Below are 17,017 nucleotides of genomic sequence, written 5' to 3'. Positions count from 1 at the left end.
ATATATTATATTATAAATGACAAACGGCACCTCAGCAAATATTTTAAAATTGCTAACTTACTCTTCCCATTACTAAACCTCTTAACCTCTCCAGCACCTAGTCCCAAAGGGTTTCACAGAGTTTGACTATACTTAGGCACACAAAATTTCACACACCCACAGCACAGAGAGAGATTCTTGGCAGGAAATTAAAAAAAAAAATAAAAATTAAAGCCCACCACAAACAAATTAACAACTAAACAAAATGTTTCACCTGAAAAGTATTGTTTTATTTTTGAAACAGTGTAAGGTCAGATAAATAGAACTGGTGAATTTTCACAATAAGCCTGGTGGAAACGTAAAATATATTGATAGTAAAAAAAATGAGCGACAAAATCATCCGTAAACGTTTTCTGCTATAGCAATGTCATTGCCAGAGTAATTGGGCTCTTCTCTCCAAGCACATATTATTCACAAAATATAGTAAGAGAATTTATGCATTTTTATGGTTGCTCTACAGTCTTCTCAATAAGAGACCTGTGTTTCCAAAGTAAAGACAGAAAAAAATAACAGTGCTCCGAATATTTAGGAAATGCTCTGTTATTTAGACTGTAAACAGATATAATGTATCAATCCATAAAACATCACCTTGCCCTAGTGGAATTGATGAGGCTGTTGCATTCAGCTTCACTGGAACCTGCAACAGTCTAAACTCTAAAGTGCTTATTTCCAGTCTCCAAAGACTCAAGTGTCATAAATATCAGTCCTTATTTTGTGTATTATCTGAAAGTTTCACCAAGAATTGATAATCCTATCAAGTTGTGATCTTAGCTATAAACTTAGCCTCATTTGGAAAATGAAGGCAGCCATCAGGTAAAATGTACCGAGAGAGCATCTGTATTAATCTTCAAAAATACTACTTGGCTCTCCTAAGTCAGAGCTGGATCTCCCACCCTCCCCAGAGCCTCATCAGCCTTTTCCTGCAAATTATACCTGTGGGTCCACCAAAAAAAAAAACCCAGCTGCAAATTTACCAGTTACCAGTTGACAATTCTTATCACAAAGTGAAACAGCACTATCAGTTTCAGACCCAGTTTGGCACAGAATGATACAGGTGAGGAGGAAAGCACAGAGCTTGCCAAGTACTCACTCTCCTTTCAACACGGGTGTGATTCCCACATTTCTGCCCCAGGTCTGCACTGCAGCTGCTGCCTGAACCACCAGTCTCTAGACAAACCCATCACTAAGGCAGGACAAAAGGCATGACAACAATACAGAGCAGTCCTAGTACCCCTTCCCTTCCCCACCAAGGGCTCTGGGCCAGTATGAAGCTGATTTGGGAAATAAGATGACATTGACATTACTAAAACATTCTGTTTCTTAGAAAAGATCCTTAAAGAAAAGGATGCACTCCACAGTGAATATCAGAGAGGTGTGAAAGCAGTTATGGTTCAGTGTCTTCAAAAGTTGTGTGAGCTCCAGGTAATGTCCAGGAGCATGTCTTGACTCCTTGAGGACTCATACAGTCCAATCAATATTTTTTGAAAACCCTTGTGCTTAGAAAACCGCAGATACACTGTTGTACATCTAAACTGCTAAATACTGCAGCTAAAAGGGGTACCCACCACAGAAAATTAAGCCCATCGGTCAGAGATGTCTCTTTACAGTGCAACCCAAGGCCGATGATTTGCAGTCAGTAAATTTCAAGGCAGCGAGTGGGAAAGAGCTTCACCACACTGTTACAAGTGCTTTAAGAAGCCTCTAACTCTTACTAATGAAGCAGATTTTATTTCCACCTAGGTGGCAAACCGCACTTCAAAACGATAGTGAAGGTTCTGTCTTTGCCAGGACGCAGACACGGCATCGCTTTCGAGCCTGACCATTATCCACTCGTGGAACAGCGCAAAAGGTACCTGCTTCCAAGCAAACCAGCCGGCGGCAGCCCCGGGGATCCCCAGGCCCCGCAGAGCCCCCAAACGCAGCCTCTGCTCGCCCCGGCCCCTCAGGCACCGGCCCGGGCCGTGCGAGCCCCCTCGGGCTGCCCTGGGGCCCCTGCCCCGCTCCCCGCGCTGAGCTTGGCCCCGCTCGACCACTCCAGGGCTGCTGCGGTCGGAGCATGACCAATTTCGCTACAAGCCCCACTCCTCTCTTCGCCAAAACTTCACGTTTTCTCCCCGTTCCTGGGGCTGCTCCCTGGGGACCTGCCCGCCTGTCGCCCTCCCTCGGCCCACAGCATCCCCAGAGGGGCCCGCGGGGAGCGGGGCCTCACACACGCCGGGGAAGGGGAGGCAGCCGCGGGCCGGGGGCGAGGCACGGCCCGGCGCTGGGAGCCGCGGCCCCGGTGCGGAGGCAGCCGAGCGGAGGCACCGCAGCGGCCCCGACGTGGCGGTCCCGGGGGGCTCCCGCCCCGCGCCCGCCGGAGGGGCCCGGCCGGGGCGGCCCCGGGGCTCCCGCGGAGGACAGGGGACGGATCCCCCGGGGCTGGGGGGTGCGGGGCGCGTCCCCGAGGAGCTGCCGATAGGGCAGGGAAGGGTCTGCCAGCCCCCGCGTCCTCCGGACGGCGGAGGGAGCGAGGAACTCGGAGCAGAAGTTTGGAGCAAGGGAGGAGCGCGACCACGTCCCGGTTACCTGAAGACACAGTCGTCGCGGGCGTCCCTGGCCGGGGAGATCAGGCCGTGCTTCTTGTTGAAGAGCTTCTGGAAGAGGGTGGGCGGCATTTTGGGGCGCTGCCGCTGCCCCCGCCGCCGAGGCGCTGGGCTCCGCGCAGCGCCGTCCCTTCGCCGCGGCTAGTTCCGCCCGCCCCGCTCCATTCGGTGTCACAGTCATATGACAGAAATTAGTCACCCGGCGCTGCCAGGAGGGGAGGAGGCAGCGAGGGGAGGGACGCAGGCAGCGGGGGCCGGCCGGAGGGCGGGGCGGGCCCCGTGGGGCGGCCCCAAGTGAACAGCGGAGCCCCGCAGAGCCCGGGGCAGTTCGGAGTTGTTCCCTTTCACCCGCCTCGGCCTTTCAAGCTCCTCCGGCCGCAACGTGTGCGGGGAAAGCGCCGCTCCCGGCGGGGCTCAGCCGGGGGCAGGGCCGAGGAATGCCCCGGGGGCGGCGATAACGCGCCGCTGTTGTGTTTTCCTTCTTCGGACGGAAGTTAAAGGCAGGAGGCCCAAGAAAGCGAGAGGAGATCATCGAGGCATCAGATCCTTCCCGTGGCTGTAACCCAGGGCCTTCGGGACTCAGCAGGGGTGCACAGAGAAAGGTGACGTCTTTCACCCCAAACCTCGAAAACCCAGCTCCTTCCCGCTCTCCTTCCAGGTACAAGAAGCGATTCTCCCACAGCTGTAGCAAAACAGCTCAGCCCAGATGCACTGGAGTCAAAACCTACAGGGAAGGTGGAACGCGTGTAGTTGATGGCAGAGGAAGCCATCATTACAGGTAAAACATCCATCCACAAAAGAGTAGGTAATAAAGCCCAGCAACTGATTCCAAAATTAAAAAAAAAAAAAAAAAAAGTGTGATAGTTTTTTTAAATCAAAAGGATCCATGCCTTTTACAAAACTCTTTATTCACAATACTTAAGTGAAATAGAAACACTGGTAACAGCAAACAGTCTCCCTCAATGTCTCACTGTTCAGATACAACCCTGCTAGGAAGTTTAATTAAGGACTGACAAAACTGACTGACTCATCTGCTTTCCCTGGAAAATGGAATTAAGCTACATTAAACTAAAACAATGTATGATGTAAGATTAAATTAAGCATTATTATTTTTAAGGCATAATTTAGCACATGTGTGACATATCTACAGAATGATTCTTCACAATCATCCATCTGTAGGAATTTTGTTTTCCATCTACCAGAAGCTGTAGACAATTCTAACACAAAACAGGAATTAATGTTTAGATGCATCTTTTCCCCCTTGTTCTGTATGGAAGGCACACGTGTCTGCCACACATTTACACATGACCAATCTTTACATCGTTTCACCATGTGGAAGCCTCCTGGCTTCAAGAGGAGCACAAAAGTACAGTCACAAAGATAAAACGTCCTCAGGGAACAAAACAAAATGATAAATTTTGGCCAGGGTATGTAACTCAGCTTTCAGTAGTTTCACAACTTAGAGCAATGAAGAATTAGCTAAGTTCAAGTGCATTGCAATTCAAGCTGATGGAGTCCCTTTAAATGTAAGTGAACTCATGCATACATTCAGCGTATTTTGATCTGGGCCCCAGACATCTCTTCTGTGTCTGAAGATTATGAACCAAACCAGAACCATTTTCATGTAGGGCTTTGCCCTCCGCTGACCTGTACATGTACCCTTGGAGTGCTCCTGTACAAGACATCTCCCACCATCTCTGAGTACTTGGAGTCAAAGTCTCCTAAAAGTGCACTTCAGATAACAAGAATAACTGAACAGTGTTAATGAAAAACCTCTTACAGATTTATGTACAATACATTTACTCAACATGCATCTGCCATGCACAATTCCTGCTGATAAAGGATTATCAGAGTTCTTGCATGGACTGACTCGCTGCAAGCAATTCCATTCAAGCCATTAAGACTTCATCATGTCTGGGATGTGACAGAGCAGCCCTGGCGACACTGAACAGATTCTTCTCCCGAATCACTGCACAAATAACCTCCTCAGTCCTACCCATTAACTGGCCATGACCCATAACCTTTATCTACCAATATGGAAGAGCCAGTTTCCACTCTGAATGAAATTTTATGTAGTAATTTTTCAGCTGAAAACCAAACTATGAGAAAATGCCCTTCCTTTGAGAACAGCAGAACAAGAGTAGGGATTGTTGCAGCCTCAAAATGAATTTCCTTCCCTGGGGCAAAGAGCTAGCCTGGTAATTAATTACACTTTCTCTAAGAGTCAGACAAAAGATGATAAGAAGCAGTGCTTTCATAAGTGAAGGGAAGGACAAGAGATTGTGGTTCATGATATTTCTGTCCTCCTATACAGCCTCATCACATCAAGAAAAACAAAGACAGACCCCAGCAATATTCAGGCTGCTACAGCCAATTCCACACTTCCAGACCATATTACCATGTTTTCCTCTCTTGTACTTTCCAATTAGTTTGTCAGTATTAGTCTCTTTGGGTAACACTACCAAATGGCCTGGGGCAAAATAAGTGTTTTTTCCTATGACTTCCAGAATATCCTTACAATAAACATCTTTATTGTGGACCATCCTTTACTTGAATAATCATTATAAGCATTATGATGATTATTCAAGTAAACTTACTAAATATGTAACTTTCATTTTTGCTTAAAGCTACATCAAGGAGCTCACCTCTGTCTCCTAGGGGCTCTAGATTCCTGCATAACTACTAGTGATTTAGTATTTGCAAGAACAAGGATATTGATAATTAAAAGCATACCCAACAGGACTCCACAGAGTTATTGGCAGAACTCGTTCTATTAATGCTTAAAAGAAAAAGAGTTTAATGGCATAATTTTTAACCTTGAGCCATTCAGAATGTTTATATAATACTTGTTCACAGACCAATCCAGCAGCAATTATTTGCACTTCCTTCTACCCCAGAGCAATGGGGAAAAGATGAGGGTTTGAACTTTTACAGGTATTTTCAAATGCAGTCAAACTACAGTTGTGGATTTTGTATGTCTTCTTTTAATGCTCTTTTAGGAAATACAGAACTATTTTCCAGGGTGATAACACTGAGAAATAAACTCAGACTTTTGAAAGCCATACTAGCATTTTGTAACATTGAAAAACTTCCTTTTTGTCCAGAGAAAGTCTGAGTAAAGGATATTGTAATGAGAACACTGTAGGGCTCCAAATTACTTTAATGTGCAATGAATTCAAGCGGAAAAAAATTGTTCTTGACAGTGTTTTCTGAGACATTCAGCACATTAAGAACAACGTTTATGAATTAACAATCCACAACCTGAACTGGAAGCACTGGGAATTTGAATTATGTGGACATAGTGTGAGCAGTAACCTGAAAATCCAGAACGTCAATATCCATCTTTTCAAACAGTTCAGCTATAAAGGGGTTTTTCCCACCATTGTGTTCATGTAAGGCATTTACTTTTAGTCTGAAGCCACTAGAAGGAACAATGACAGCGATGTGATATTACAAAATACCTGAGATGAAGCAGGAAGAACTCTGAGATGGCAGTGGCTGGGCAGTGGATATGCCCAGAATGGTGACAGTGCTGATCATTAAGAGCCAATTCTCAGAGATGATGAGGTGAAAATGACCTGTAGTCATGTTCAGAAATCAAATTACAGCAGAACTCACAGTCCTGTACCTCCAAAGTTCTGCAGACCTAAGCACTGAAGGAGTTTAAAGGTGGCATACTATTGACTTCTGGGTCTCCAAGAGTACATGAATGCTCTCAGGGCCACTCCCAGGTATGCAGTTACCTTCACAGTCAATGTTAACACTTAAACAGAGGTCTCATCTTTAGATACTAATGCTGGTAGAGAAAACTAGAAATCTTGGCAGAGAGAGAGCCAAAAGTAATTCTATTAAAGGCATTTGGTCTGCTGTTCTTCAGTCAAACTTTTTAAAAATCTAAACAAACTGAAGAATCATCTTTATGGAATCCTTACAGAATAATGCCCAGAACAGGATCTAGCTGCTGTACAAAATAATTTAATATAAAGTATTTGAGTATTTACCAGCTTACTGAAACACGTAATACTAAACGTCAAACAACATTCAACCATTATTTGCTAGTTAGGAGGTCTGTTTTACCACCACAGCACCAATACAGTCATTTCCTCTGTTAACTCCTGTTGAGAGCCAAAAATCTCATCTCCGTTTACAGTAGATCCAATTTTTGGTACTCGTTATAGAATCTGGGGAAAAAAAAAGTAATAAATAATTATCAATAAAGTAGTACATTCTCACATGTAAAAGAAAGCTCAATGATCTCACCAGATGTTCACTAGATATATCCAGTGCTAGCATTTATCTGGAAGAATGTGGATCTTGCAGATCTCATTTACCAGTGAGAAGAGGACAATACTTTTGAGTATATGTACATTCCTAATGGAAACCAGCATCATCTGAAAGACTCCTTGAGCAGAGAATAAAACATCCAGCATAAACCCCCCATCACAGTGGAATCTAATTTCTGATACCAGGACCCTCTAGAAAAGGAGTAAGAAAACCAAACTCTTGTTCTGACAACACTGCTTGCTGATTTCTGATTCACTTGCCCACCAAGTACAACCTGTGTTCTGTATTACCACAATTTGCCTGGGCACATGACCCAGCACAATCCCAGTTCTTTGATCTGTACAGAAGCGTCAGATGAGTGTCATTAATTAATACATAATTAATACATACAAACACAAGCACTTCCTTGCATTCTAGGTGCTGCATATAACTGGTAATAAAGTAGGAAGACTTTTGGCCCTAAGAGAGTGCAAATGAAAATTTTTTGTGTATTCAGTATTTTTGAAAGCTTCCACACTTATGCAGTATAAAGTGTGGCAGTATTGAATTAAAAGAGAATAAATAACACACAACTTGCAAGCAACTTGGAGAAGAACTACTTTAAACTTTGGAAGACACGTGCCATCCAGTGGTACATCAAGAAACTTCAGAGATGGGAAAAGGAGAGGCTTTTACCTCTGTGTTAAGTGATGAGACAGTTTTGTTCACAGTTCTCATTTTTGTATAACAAAAACCAAAGAAGTGAATAAAGGAGCTTTCCCTATGTTAAGGGTTACAGGAAAAAAGAACAGAAACCTTATGAGAAACTGGTAATTTTTGAAGAGAAACATTACTGATAACTTGAATTACTTTGGTGGAGGGGTGGTAGTGAATACCAAAGTTCAACTCAGGCTTACTCACCCTAGAAATAAAGCACAGACTAATAGTAAGGCCTTAATTCTGAAGTAGCCTATGACTGTATTAACTCCTATGCTAAAGATCCTTGGAGGAAAAAACATTAGTGCAATTTTAATTAAGTACTGTTGCACAAGAACACTATTAAGCCAGAGTTGAAATTTTCTGCATCTTTCCTTCTTTTTAGCCTTGTGATTTTTCCAAATATTCAGACTTTAAGAAAAAGCCCAACAACCTTTAAACACTCAACTAACCAGTCAGCACCTGCCCAGTATGTATATACAATATGTACTACACATCCAGGAGTATAGAACCAAGTCTGTACCCCCTTTACCTTCAGGCATTCCTTTGGGAAGGTGGCACTTTTTGGAGTTAACTGGAACTTGGTGCAGCCGGGAAGGCCTCGGGTCTGGTGACATTCTCACGATGGAGCAGATCTCCCTTCTGTCACACTGAGGCTGGAAAGATTAATGACATTTCATTCACACAACTATTCCCACTGAAGAAATGTTCTTTTAGCTTTCTTCTAGGGGAACTAGAGATTACATGCAGATTTCAAGGCATGTCACTAGGAGACATTTAAGACTACTTGTGTATACTCAACATGCTATTGGAAAGGGTGATAGAAAGCTTCAAAGCTTTAAACATTCTCTTTTGCAGTTTTGATACTGTAAGGATTAAATATACAGTACAGTAGAAATTAGCATGACAAAACTGGATTTAAGAAGTGCAATAAAATCAGAACCTTTAAAATATTCTTTTCTTCTGGACTTTGAGGAGTCATTTCTTTTTCTGAGCTCAGAGATGCAGGAACAATTTCTTCTGAGTTAACAAAAGGGCCTGTGGTATTCAGGAACAGGTCTTCCCCGGGTGAGGCTTTACACACCGGCGACAGGCTAAGCTACAGTTCCATCAAAATACAAAATATACAGGAATAACTGCCCAGTTAAATAACAGACAGCAATTCACACTGGCTAATGCAGAAGATATTCTTCTGCTTAAATAAAAATTATTTAGGGATTCACCAAGACCCTAATATTCTCTATCTATTAACCTAGTATGCACTAGCTCAAGTGTAAAGAGACAACTGGCAGTACTGTACAGCCAAAGAAATCAAACTGGCATTTAAATACTCATTTTGAATCAAAGAGTTTATGCAAGTAAGGATACTAGTGCTGGTTTTACATTACATTTGTAAAAAAGAAAAACAAATTCCTAGCTTGGGTTGTTTGGGATTTTAAGTGTCCAGAATTATCAGTCTGTTGTGCCATTTGCAATGTAATATATATACAGGCAAAAATGGAATGTGCCACAAGGAATGATTTCTTTGGTTTTAATCATTCAAAAAAAAAAAAAAAATCAGATAAGACACTCACATCTAGCTCTAGAGGCTGAGCATTACCAGGATTTTTTAGGACTTTATTTTCCTCCATGATTAGCATGGTGGAAGTCATTTGCTAAACAAAAACAGAGAAGAACTCAGTATCAGTTTCAAAGTCTTTGCTGTTTATTATCACTCTTACAGTATTCTCCTAATACACAATACTTTAAGAACTCCATTTAGAATTACTACTAGTTCTTCAGATTTAAGTACTGAATTCCTGTCATTCAGGGTTATTTTTTGGTCTTATGCTCTCCAAAATTAAGACAAAGAATTTACAAATTAGTTTAATGCAGTATGGACATTTCAAATGTGGCACTTCCTGCCACTTCTCCCACTTAATTTTAACTTCAGTCAAGATTCACAACTCCCATTTCCATTCCATGCCAGGGTTAATCAGTGGGGCACAATGGGAACACTTACCACCACAGCATCTGTGGGTTTGGTTGGCAGAACTTCTGCTGTCAGCCCCTTTGATCGGGCTGACGTGTTTTCTGGGGCATCAAGCTGCCTAAATGATGATGAACCTTCTTCAAAGGGATTGAAACTGCTTTCTTTTTTCTTCAGCCTTTTGGCTTTAGCTGTTCGAGTACCATACTAAATAGCAAAACAATTACATTTTGTGTTACAAAGGGAACCTCTATAGCCTGGTAAGTAAAAGCCTGGTATAGCCACTAAAAAAAAAAAAAAAAAAAAAGAGTCCCCCTTGTCATAGTCGAGCTCTACACAACCCATTTCAGTACCACTGACACAGGCAGTCTGAAAAGCAGTGAGCCTGGGGACATCATGATTATTGCTCTCTTGAGAGGGAGAGGCAAGCTACATCTTCACTCTGCCCTGGCTGCAAACACCACTTTACAAGTGTAGCAGGAACTACTGTTCCTCTAGGTGGAGTTTTCCACCCACACAAGGAGGAAGTCATTTGTGCTACAACCTTGCTGATTTATTAAGAATCTTTCACCTTGCTTTCCGGTCCTAATGGTGAAGAACAGCGCATACCACTTTTTAGATCTGGAGTTCTCTCTCTTGCAGCTGTTATTTTACAGAGTTTTTTTCCTGTGACAGATTTCCAACACATTAATTAACTTTGAGACAAAGACTACTACAGCTACTCTCCACCCCATGTCTTACAAGATGTTTCCAAAGAGGAATAATTCTAAAGCCACTCCTGTAAACACAATTTTCCCCTCCAATATAATCCTCATCTCCCCACCATCAGGACTGCGTTACCCCTCTCCCATTCTGTACACAAGGCTGCTTATTAAAATGGTTACTTGGCTATATACAGCTGGGTAAACACTGAGACCTGCATAATCACAGCAGTCTTTAGCAGTGGCAACTTCTGATGCTATTACACTCCAAATTAAGCAGGGGGGAATTATGTGGTACCTGGGCTGCAGACAGAATTGTACTGGTCACACATCAGAACTGTAGTTACATCAATGTATTTATGAAGCTGACATGAAATTAGCTCAAGTAAAGAGCATGACACAAATAGTTGTGCCCTGGGTAAGGTAAATAAGAAATGTCAATTTTCAATGTCAATTTCACTGAGCATCATGGGTGATGCTCAGTGAAAATTGGAAAATGTAGGGTCTAAGACTTTAGTTGGTTGGTTGTTTTTGTTTTCTTCTCCTAACACATTAATTAAAACCAAGTCTTATTTGCTGGGACAATTTTTCAATTTACACTTTCTCTTCTAGACACAACTGAGTTTAGTCTGTGCTGGAAGACAAATGACACAGTAAAAGCCTGGTTTAGATACTGTGCAACCATTTAACTCTGGGTAGAATATTCTGTTCTCACAGCTAGTACAACTGCTTCAGGTCATGTTTTACCTGCAAGTGTAGCTGACACGCTTAATGCTGAAGAACTGCTATAGCAACTTGATGGTCTCTTTCTAGAAGAGGAGAAAAAGAAAAGATTCTGAATGAATGTTAACATTAAAAAAAACTATTAATAAGAAAATCCTAGGAAATATAGATTGAGTGAAATAGGATAAATCTTATTTTAAAAATATTGTTAAGGAGTTGCTTGATCACCCTTTACAGTTATTTGACAGTTTATCAAGTCACACATCTATCTTGAGGACTGTTGCAATTCAAGACCCACAGAAGATTCACTAAATACTCAGCACTTCAGCATTCTATGCCAGAACACATTTAAGGAGGATGCAGGGGAAATTAGATTTGCAAGAAAATTCAGAATCAATTGTGTAGAGATCTGTAACAGTAAGATTGATATGCATTATGAATGAAAATGTCTGCATATAAAGACTGGAAGGAGAAGCACAAAGGTTAAAAGAAATGATGCTGTTCCCAGAAAAACACTCATGTTCTTCAGGTTTTTATGTAAGGACCTGAAGGCAGCTCTGTGACAAAGCCAACTACAGAAGACCCTTCCCTGTGATAAAACCTCACCACAGACAACTTACCAGAGAAAACCCAGCACCCAACAACAGGAGGGTGTCAACAGGGTGCCAGCACAGCACACACACACATTCTGAGTAAGGAAACTCTATCAACAGGCAGTAACCTGGCCCAAGATTACAGAACAAAGTCAGCAGGATTCCAAAGCAAAGGCTGCTCCTCATGTAAGCTGATGATTCCTACAGAACATAAAAGACCTGCCCAAAACCTGATTTTTCTCTGGGCAAGCACAGAATGTCAGACTTAATGAAGACTTGACAACAAGTAAAGTATATATAGGCAAAAATGGCATCCTTCAAACTCTACTGCACAGAAAAGCCTGGCCACACCACCTGAGCACACCCCTCTCACTGTGACTGAATGAAATCTGACAGAATTAGTGCAATTGCACAAAAGCAACTTATTTAGTGATTTTGTAAATAAATGCCATCTCCTTCCATAAAATCCTTCATTGACTTCTCTTGCATTGACTTCCCTACGGCTGCAAGGCCAAACTAGAAATCTGTAAGGCAAACTCTTCCCTGACCAATTTCAAATTCCACCCATATCAAAGTTAGTGAGGACACAGGTAGCTGAAACGCCACAGAAGTGTCTGCATAAGCAGAGGCTTATTTGTACTGGCCTTTCTTTTAAATACCTCTCAAAAGAGAAGAGTCTGAACATTTAGGTGCATCAGAGTCTGCTGTACTGATTACCTTTTTGTGCATTGGTTTGGAAAATCCTCTGGTACAGGTTCTAAAAAAAAAAAAAAAATCCAAAACATGAAAGCTAAACTTCAAATGAAAAGGCTATGCCAGCTTAGACCAGGCAATGCTTTAGTGCAAACTAACTTATAAAGCACAATATTAGAAGCAAACACAAAACACTAGCAGAGAGCTGCTCTCCATTATGCTAAGAGATCTTACATAAAATCATCATTACATATTTTATACAGGTTCCTCAACCAGAGTGAAAACTGTTTATGTTTATATCCTGAAGTATTGTAGTAAAGAATTACCTAATATTGCTGAAAGATTTGACATCTGTGGTATCTTATCAATGGTCAGTGCTTTGCTGGAGTCTAGGAGAGTAGAGTTCTTGTACTTGCCAAGGTCCATAGAGTAAAAATTGCATCTTTCTGGACATAAAAAATATAAGTGCAGATTTCTTATGGTGATATTCATTGAGTTATTAAATTTGTAACCCAATTGAAAGCAAACACAATTGCAGGACAGGAACTAAAAAGCAAAATTCAAGCACTATCTTGGCTCAAACAGCTGCAGAAAAGTTTGGACTGAACACACATTTGTGGGTCATTCCCAATAAACAGCTTGTGTCAACAGTGAAAACTTTAGCTTTAAAGCAGGATTCAAATTACATAAGGACCTGACTCACACCAGATTAGAGGGCAGATACACTGATTCCACATTAAGCACAAGTTTATAGCAAAGATGTGACTTGGTGAGTCACACCAAGGGAGGCCCCTAGTCTTTCTGTTGTAGAGTCTCCCCACATTTTTTGCATCAAATAAAACTGAAAAAAAGTCACCCAAAAGTCTCACCCAAATCATCATCTCTGAATGTTTCAGGGGATGAGTAAGTTTGCAGGCTGCTGCTAGCAGTGCTATAATCTGCAGCTGAATCTTCATCTAAACACTCTATGAGGAAGGTGGAAACACCTGTGGGAAGAGTAATTTCTGTACCTAGAGAAAGAGACAAAAAACCTGGCTAAAGAAAACTGTCATCTTGTACAAACCATCAGGATTTCCTTATCTGAGTTTCATTCCTGTAATGAGCTAAATATTATCACTCATTATATAATAAGTCATAACACAGTTAAAGGGCATCCTTTGTTTATTAGCATACACTACCACAAGCCAAGAGAAGAAACCTTCATTGCCCAAGGTTCACAAGGCAAATCTTAAATACATCACAAGTTTTTAGAAATGCAGGTTTGAGTAAACTGAAGAACTCATGTCCACAGCTAGTTGTGTCAATGATAAAACCAAGGTCATGTGGTTTGCAGCAGGCTGGGCTCAAGACTGTCTCAGGTGCTGTGGGTCTGTCTGTGCTGCAGAACCAATTCATGTGAGCCCAGCCACAGGCTGCAGTAAGAGGCAGAAGTCCAGCCAGTGATATCAGAACCTTCACTTTCTAATATCACACAGTCAGAACCTGTTGTCTTATATATCAAGAGCTCTATTATCATTATAGTGTAAGGATTCCATATCACCAGAGTTTTGTACCTCCTCAATGTTTCTCGTAGGCATCTCCTCTAAGCACTGACTGTTCCTGGTCCTTGCAGCAGCCATCTAACACCAATTCCCACCAACCCACTCTTTTATACCACTGTTCTTAGTGGCTACAGGTGTGGCCTGTTATCATCAGGCCTGCTCCTAATCTTTAGTAATTGGTTCAGCTGCAACTCTTTAGGGGATAAGATTACATTCTCTACTACATCATTTACCCACACTGTATCCCCCTACAAGAACCAGTACAACAACAGCACAGTACATGACCAGCACTTTTATAGAAATAAAATTATATCAGGAATTTTACATTTAGTTTATTATCAATATCAAATATATTTAACAATATAATGTATAGTCATTATACTCACTTGAAGTCACTTCAGCATTTTTCAAACTTCCTTTATTGTCAAAGTTGATTAGTTTGGAATCCTAAAATTAAAAGACCAATACAAACAACCTAAGAAAACTGAATGTAGACAAAGAAAGGCATTTAAATATCATCCTACATTAGCAGATGCTGAGAAAACTCACTGTCTGGTACTTCACCACTTAAGCCTACTATTCACAGTGTAATTTGTTGTAGGATTTTTCATTAACAAACCTACAAACTTACAGCTCTAAAATTCATGACAAATATCCTACCCCTTGATCCTGCAATCTTGGCTGGATGAGACTGCCTGAAAAATGTGTGGGCTCACAGACATAACTCATAGGAAATTTTACCTGAATAGAAGAAGAATTTAATGTGTCACACTTCTCTAATTTATCCTCCATCACTAGTAGATAAAAAGCAAGACAGCATTCTCACCTTCAGTGGTACACTGCTTTCTTCTGGCTCCTCTTCTTTTATCTTGAAGTCTGTTGTTTCACTGCCAGTCACTTGACTGCTGCAGTTGAACAAAAGAACCAAGTTCAGTCACAGAGCTACACTGCTTTAGACAAAAGCAACAACTCCAAAATGTCTTTATGGGGTGTGAATAAGTAATTTGACAAACATCAGTGCACTGAAAATTCAGAGTGCATTGTTCCAATTGCCATCTCGCAAGACCAAACAATATCATTTACTAGCAAGTCTTAACAATGTGTGTTTAAATGAGGTCCAGCTGACCTTTGGTTGCATGAAGAGCTCTCTTCAGTATATTCAACATTTTCTTTAATCTTTGGTAAGTTTTTCCCACTGAACTTTTTCTTCAGGCCTAGAGAATAAATATTTAGTTCAGTAATGAAAATTTCAACATTTGAATTTAGATTATTTTTTCTAATTTAACTGTTCCCACCTTCTACACTCATAACACTTTCTGACCCTATTATCAAAAACAATGTAAAATCTGAATTTACTTTTTTCAGCAGTATATCAAGACAAAACGAAAAGCACACTTAAAGAAATACTTCTCATGTTTTAGAAACCTGTTGATTAAAAGGAAAAAAAACCCACCACCCTGGAAGCAACCTTTACCTTGATTCAAAGTGTTTGAGTACAAATCAGTTTTAAATGGTGTTTATTAGGAGTATCAAGGATTTCTACATAAACTGGTCCTCACTGTATATAATCCCAAATGGCATTAACAACACAATCAGTAACCAGCAAATTTCAGAGACATATTTTCTCATCCTAAAACTAATTTTATGAGTAATTTACCTTTGTGGTTTGCTTTCATTATCTAAGAGCTAGAAACAGTCAAATTTTCTAGAGTTACACTTTTATGACTGCAAAGGAGCGCCCATCCCTACACTAAAACCTGGGTCTGAGTCACTGCATTTCCCCAGGGCCACACAGAGCCCTTCAGCTGAAGCTTCCTGGGAATTCAGGACAGGATGATATATGGACAGGACTCATCCTTTTCCTTCTTTTTTTCAAGCATATGGAAGACCTCCAGGCAGCTGGTTGCACCATCCTGTGCACTGGAGCACTAAATACATACACGAGCAGGAGCCAACAGAGCAGGAACAAGGCAATAACAAACATTTGCTGTACCCTCTCACTGCAAAGTTTTACTTTTAAATTACCAAGATCAGCCCAAGATCAAGACATCCCACGCTGGTGTTCCCCAGAGTCTGTCAGGCTTCACTTGATTCCCATCCCTTCCCTTGAACTGCATTTTTTTCTTAACAGGTCTCAAATGCTTAGCTTGGTATCTGCTGCACTGCGTTCAACGACGCAGCTCCTTCTGAGTAACGATTTCAAGCAATTCTTAAAATATTGTCTCTAAGCAAGACTTTTGTCTTGCCATTTCTCGACGCTCCCTTCCAACTCCATTAAATGGAAGGGAGGCACTTCACAGAAGGAAAAATCCTTCCTATTGCTAACGAGCAGCTAAAATAGAATTAACACTCCTGTTTCCAGAAGAGCAGTCTGCTTTCTCCAAGCGGTGAGGGACATGGAGAACAAGAAATCACCTCCCAGCCTTACACAGGACCCGCTGCGCTGGGCACCCATGTGAGAACAAACCTTTGGGGGCCACCGAGGACGCTGCTGGCAAAAATCTTGACCTCATTACCCTGACCAGCATCTTTACCCATCAGAACACACCGCAGAAAGCACAGCACAGGGTCCTCTTTCCCCCACCTTTTCCCGCCGGTGCGGGCCCCGCCTCCTGCACCCCGAGCCCCGCCGCCGCCCGGGACAGGCGCTTAGAAGCGGGCTCGGGCCCGCGAGGCCCTGCGCTCCCGAACAGGCGCCGCCGGCACATCTGGGAGCCGCCGGCCCGGCTGCCCGGGAGAGCGGCCGCCTCCGGTAGAGGGGACGAGCGGCGCTTCTTGCGCGGCGCCTTCCCGGCGAAAGGAGCGCGGAGCCGGCGCTCCCGCTCCATGGCAACCCCGGGACCCGGCAGCCTCCGCCGCCCGCGGCCCCTCCGGCGGCGCCGCCCCCGCCGCCCCAGCCCGCATGCGCGGGGCGGCCGCGCTCGCCCGGTGTGAGGGAGCGGTCTTCGTGGGGGATCGGCCTGTGTGAGGGAGCGGCCCTCAGGAGGCATCGCCCCGTGTGAGGGAGCGGCCCTCATGGGGGATCGGCCTGTGTGAGGGAGCGGCCCTCAGGAGGCATCGCCCCGTGTGAGGGAGCGGCCCTCATGGGGGATCGGCCTGTGTGAGGGAGCGGCCCTCATGGGGGAGCGCCCCGAGTGAGAGAGCGGCCCTCGTGATGGAGCCGCTGTGGGCAGGAACGCGGGACACCGGACAC

At 42.9% G+C, this 17,017-nt stretch overlaps 2 protein-coding genes across 6 annotated transcripts in view; both read right to left on the bottom strand.

Moving 5' to 3' along the window:
• The window catches only part of FNIP1 (folliculin interacting protein 1), a 64,352-nt gene extending 61,559 nt beyond the window's left edge, over positions 1–2,793 (bottom strand). For all 3 annotated transcript variants that reach the window (XR_009419550.1, XM_059483407.1, XM_059483409.1), the window contains exon 1: positions 2,608–2,793. Coding sequence is in view for 2 of the 3 variants with exons in the window: in XM_059483407.1 (XP_059339390.1) it covers positions 2,608–2,696 (89 nt within the window). In the remaining variant the exon portion in view is untranslated. The remainder of the gene's footprint in view (positions 1–2,607) is intronic.
• A 2,792-nt stretch (positions 2,794–5,585) lies between these two features.
• Positions 5,586–16,652, bottom strand: MEIKIN (meiotic kinetochore factor). 3 transcript variants are annotated; one of them, XM_059483818.1, is made up of 14 exons: positions 16,409–16,652; positions 14,951–15,038; positions 14,651–14,729; positions 14,211–14,271; positions 13,153–13,293; positions 12,610–12,729; positions 12,308–12,347; positions 11,022–11,083; positions 10,145–10,239; positions 9,607–9,780; positions 9,179–9,259; positions 8,548–8,703; positions 8,137–8,260; positions 5,586–6,805 (listed from the first exon to the last, which is right to left on the bottom strand). In XM_059483818.1, the coding sequence occupies exons 1-14, from the start codon at positions 16,650–16,652 to the stop codon at positions 6,759–6,761; spliced, it is 1,512 nt and encodes a 503-aa protein (XP_059339801.1). In that variant the 3' UTR covers positions 5,586–6,758. The 3 variants fall into 3 exon arrangements, with proteins under 3 accessions (XP_059339801.1, XP_059339804.1, XP_059339803.1); XM_059483821.1 differs by lacking the exon at positions 16,409–16,652 and adding an exon at positions 16,292–16,381; XM_059483820.1 differs by lacking the exon at positions 9,179–9,259.
• Between the last annotated feature and the right edge of the window lie 365 nt (positions 16,653–17,017).

Source organism: Ammospiza nelsoni, chromosome 16 (assembly GCF_027579445.1).
Source record: "Ammospiza nelsoni isolate bAmmNel1 chromosome 16, bAmmNel1.pri, whole genome shotgun sequence".
In the NCBI taxonomy this organism is placed as follows: domain Eukaryota; kingdom Metazoa; phylum Chordata; class Aves; order Passeriformes; family Passerellidae; genus Ammospiza; species Ammospiza nelsoni.
This window is presented reverse-complemented; position numbering and strand designations above follow the sequence as displayed.

Bases quoted from the DNA above. Each gene is read 5' to 3' on its own strand.
- MEIKIN (XM_059483818.1), bottom strand. From the start codon at position 16,652: ATGGAGCGGGAGCGCCGGCTCCGCGCTCCTTTCGCCGGGAAGGCGCCG. The intron at 15,039-16,408 runs GTGGGGGAAAGA...TTTATTCTCTAG, and splicing joins GCCCGCACCGGCGGGAAAAG to GCCTGAAGAAAAAGTTCAGT. The intron at 8,704-9,178 runs GTGAGTGTCTTA...ATGGAACTGTAG, and splicing joins CTCAGCCTCTAGAGCTAGAT to CTTAGCCTGTCGCCGGTGTG.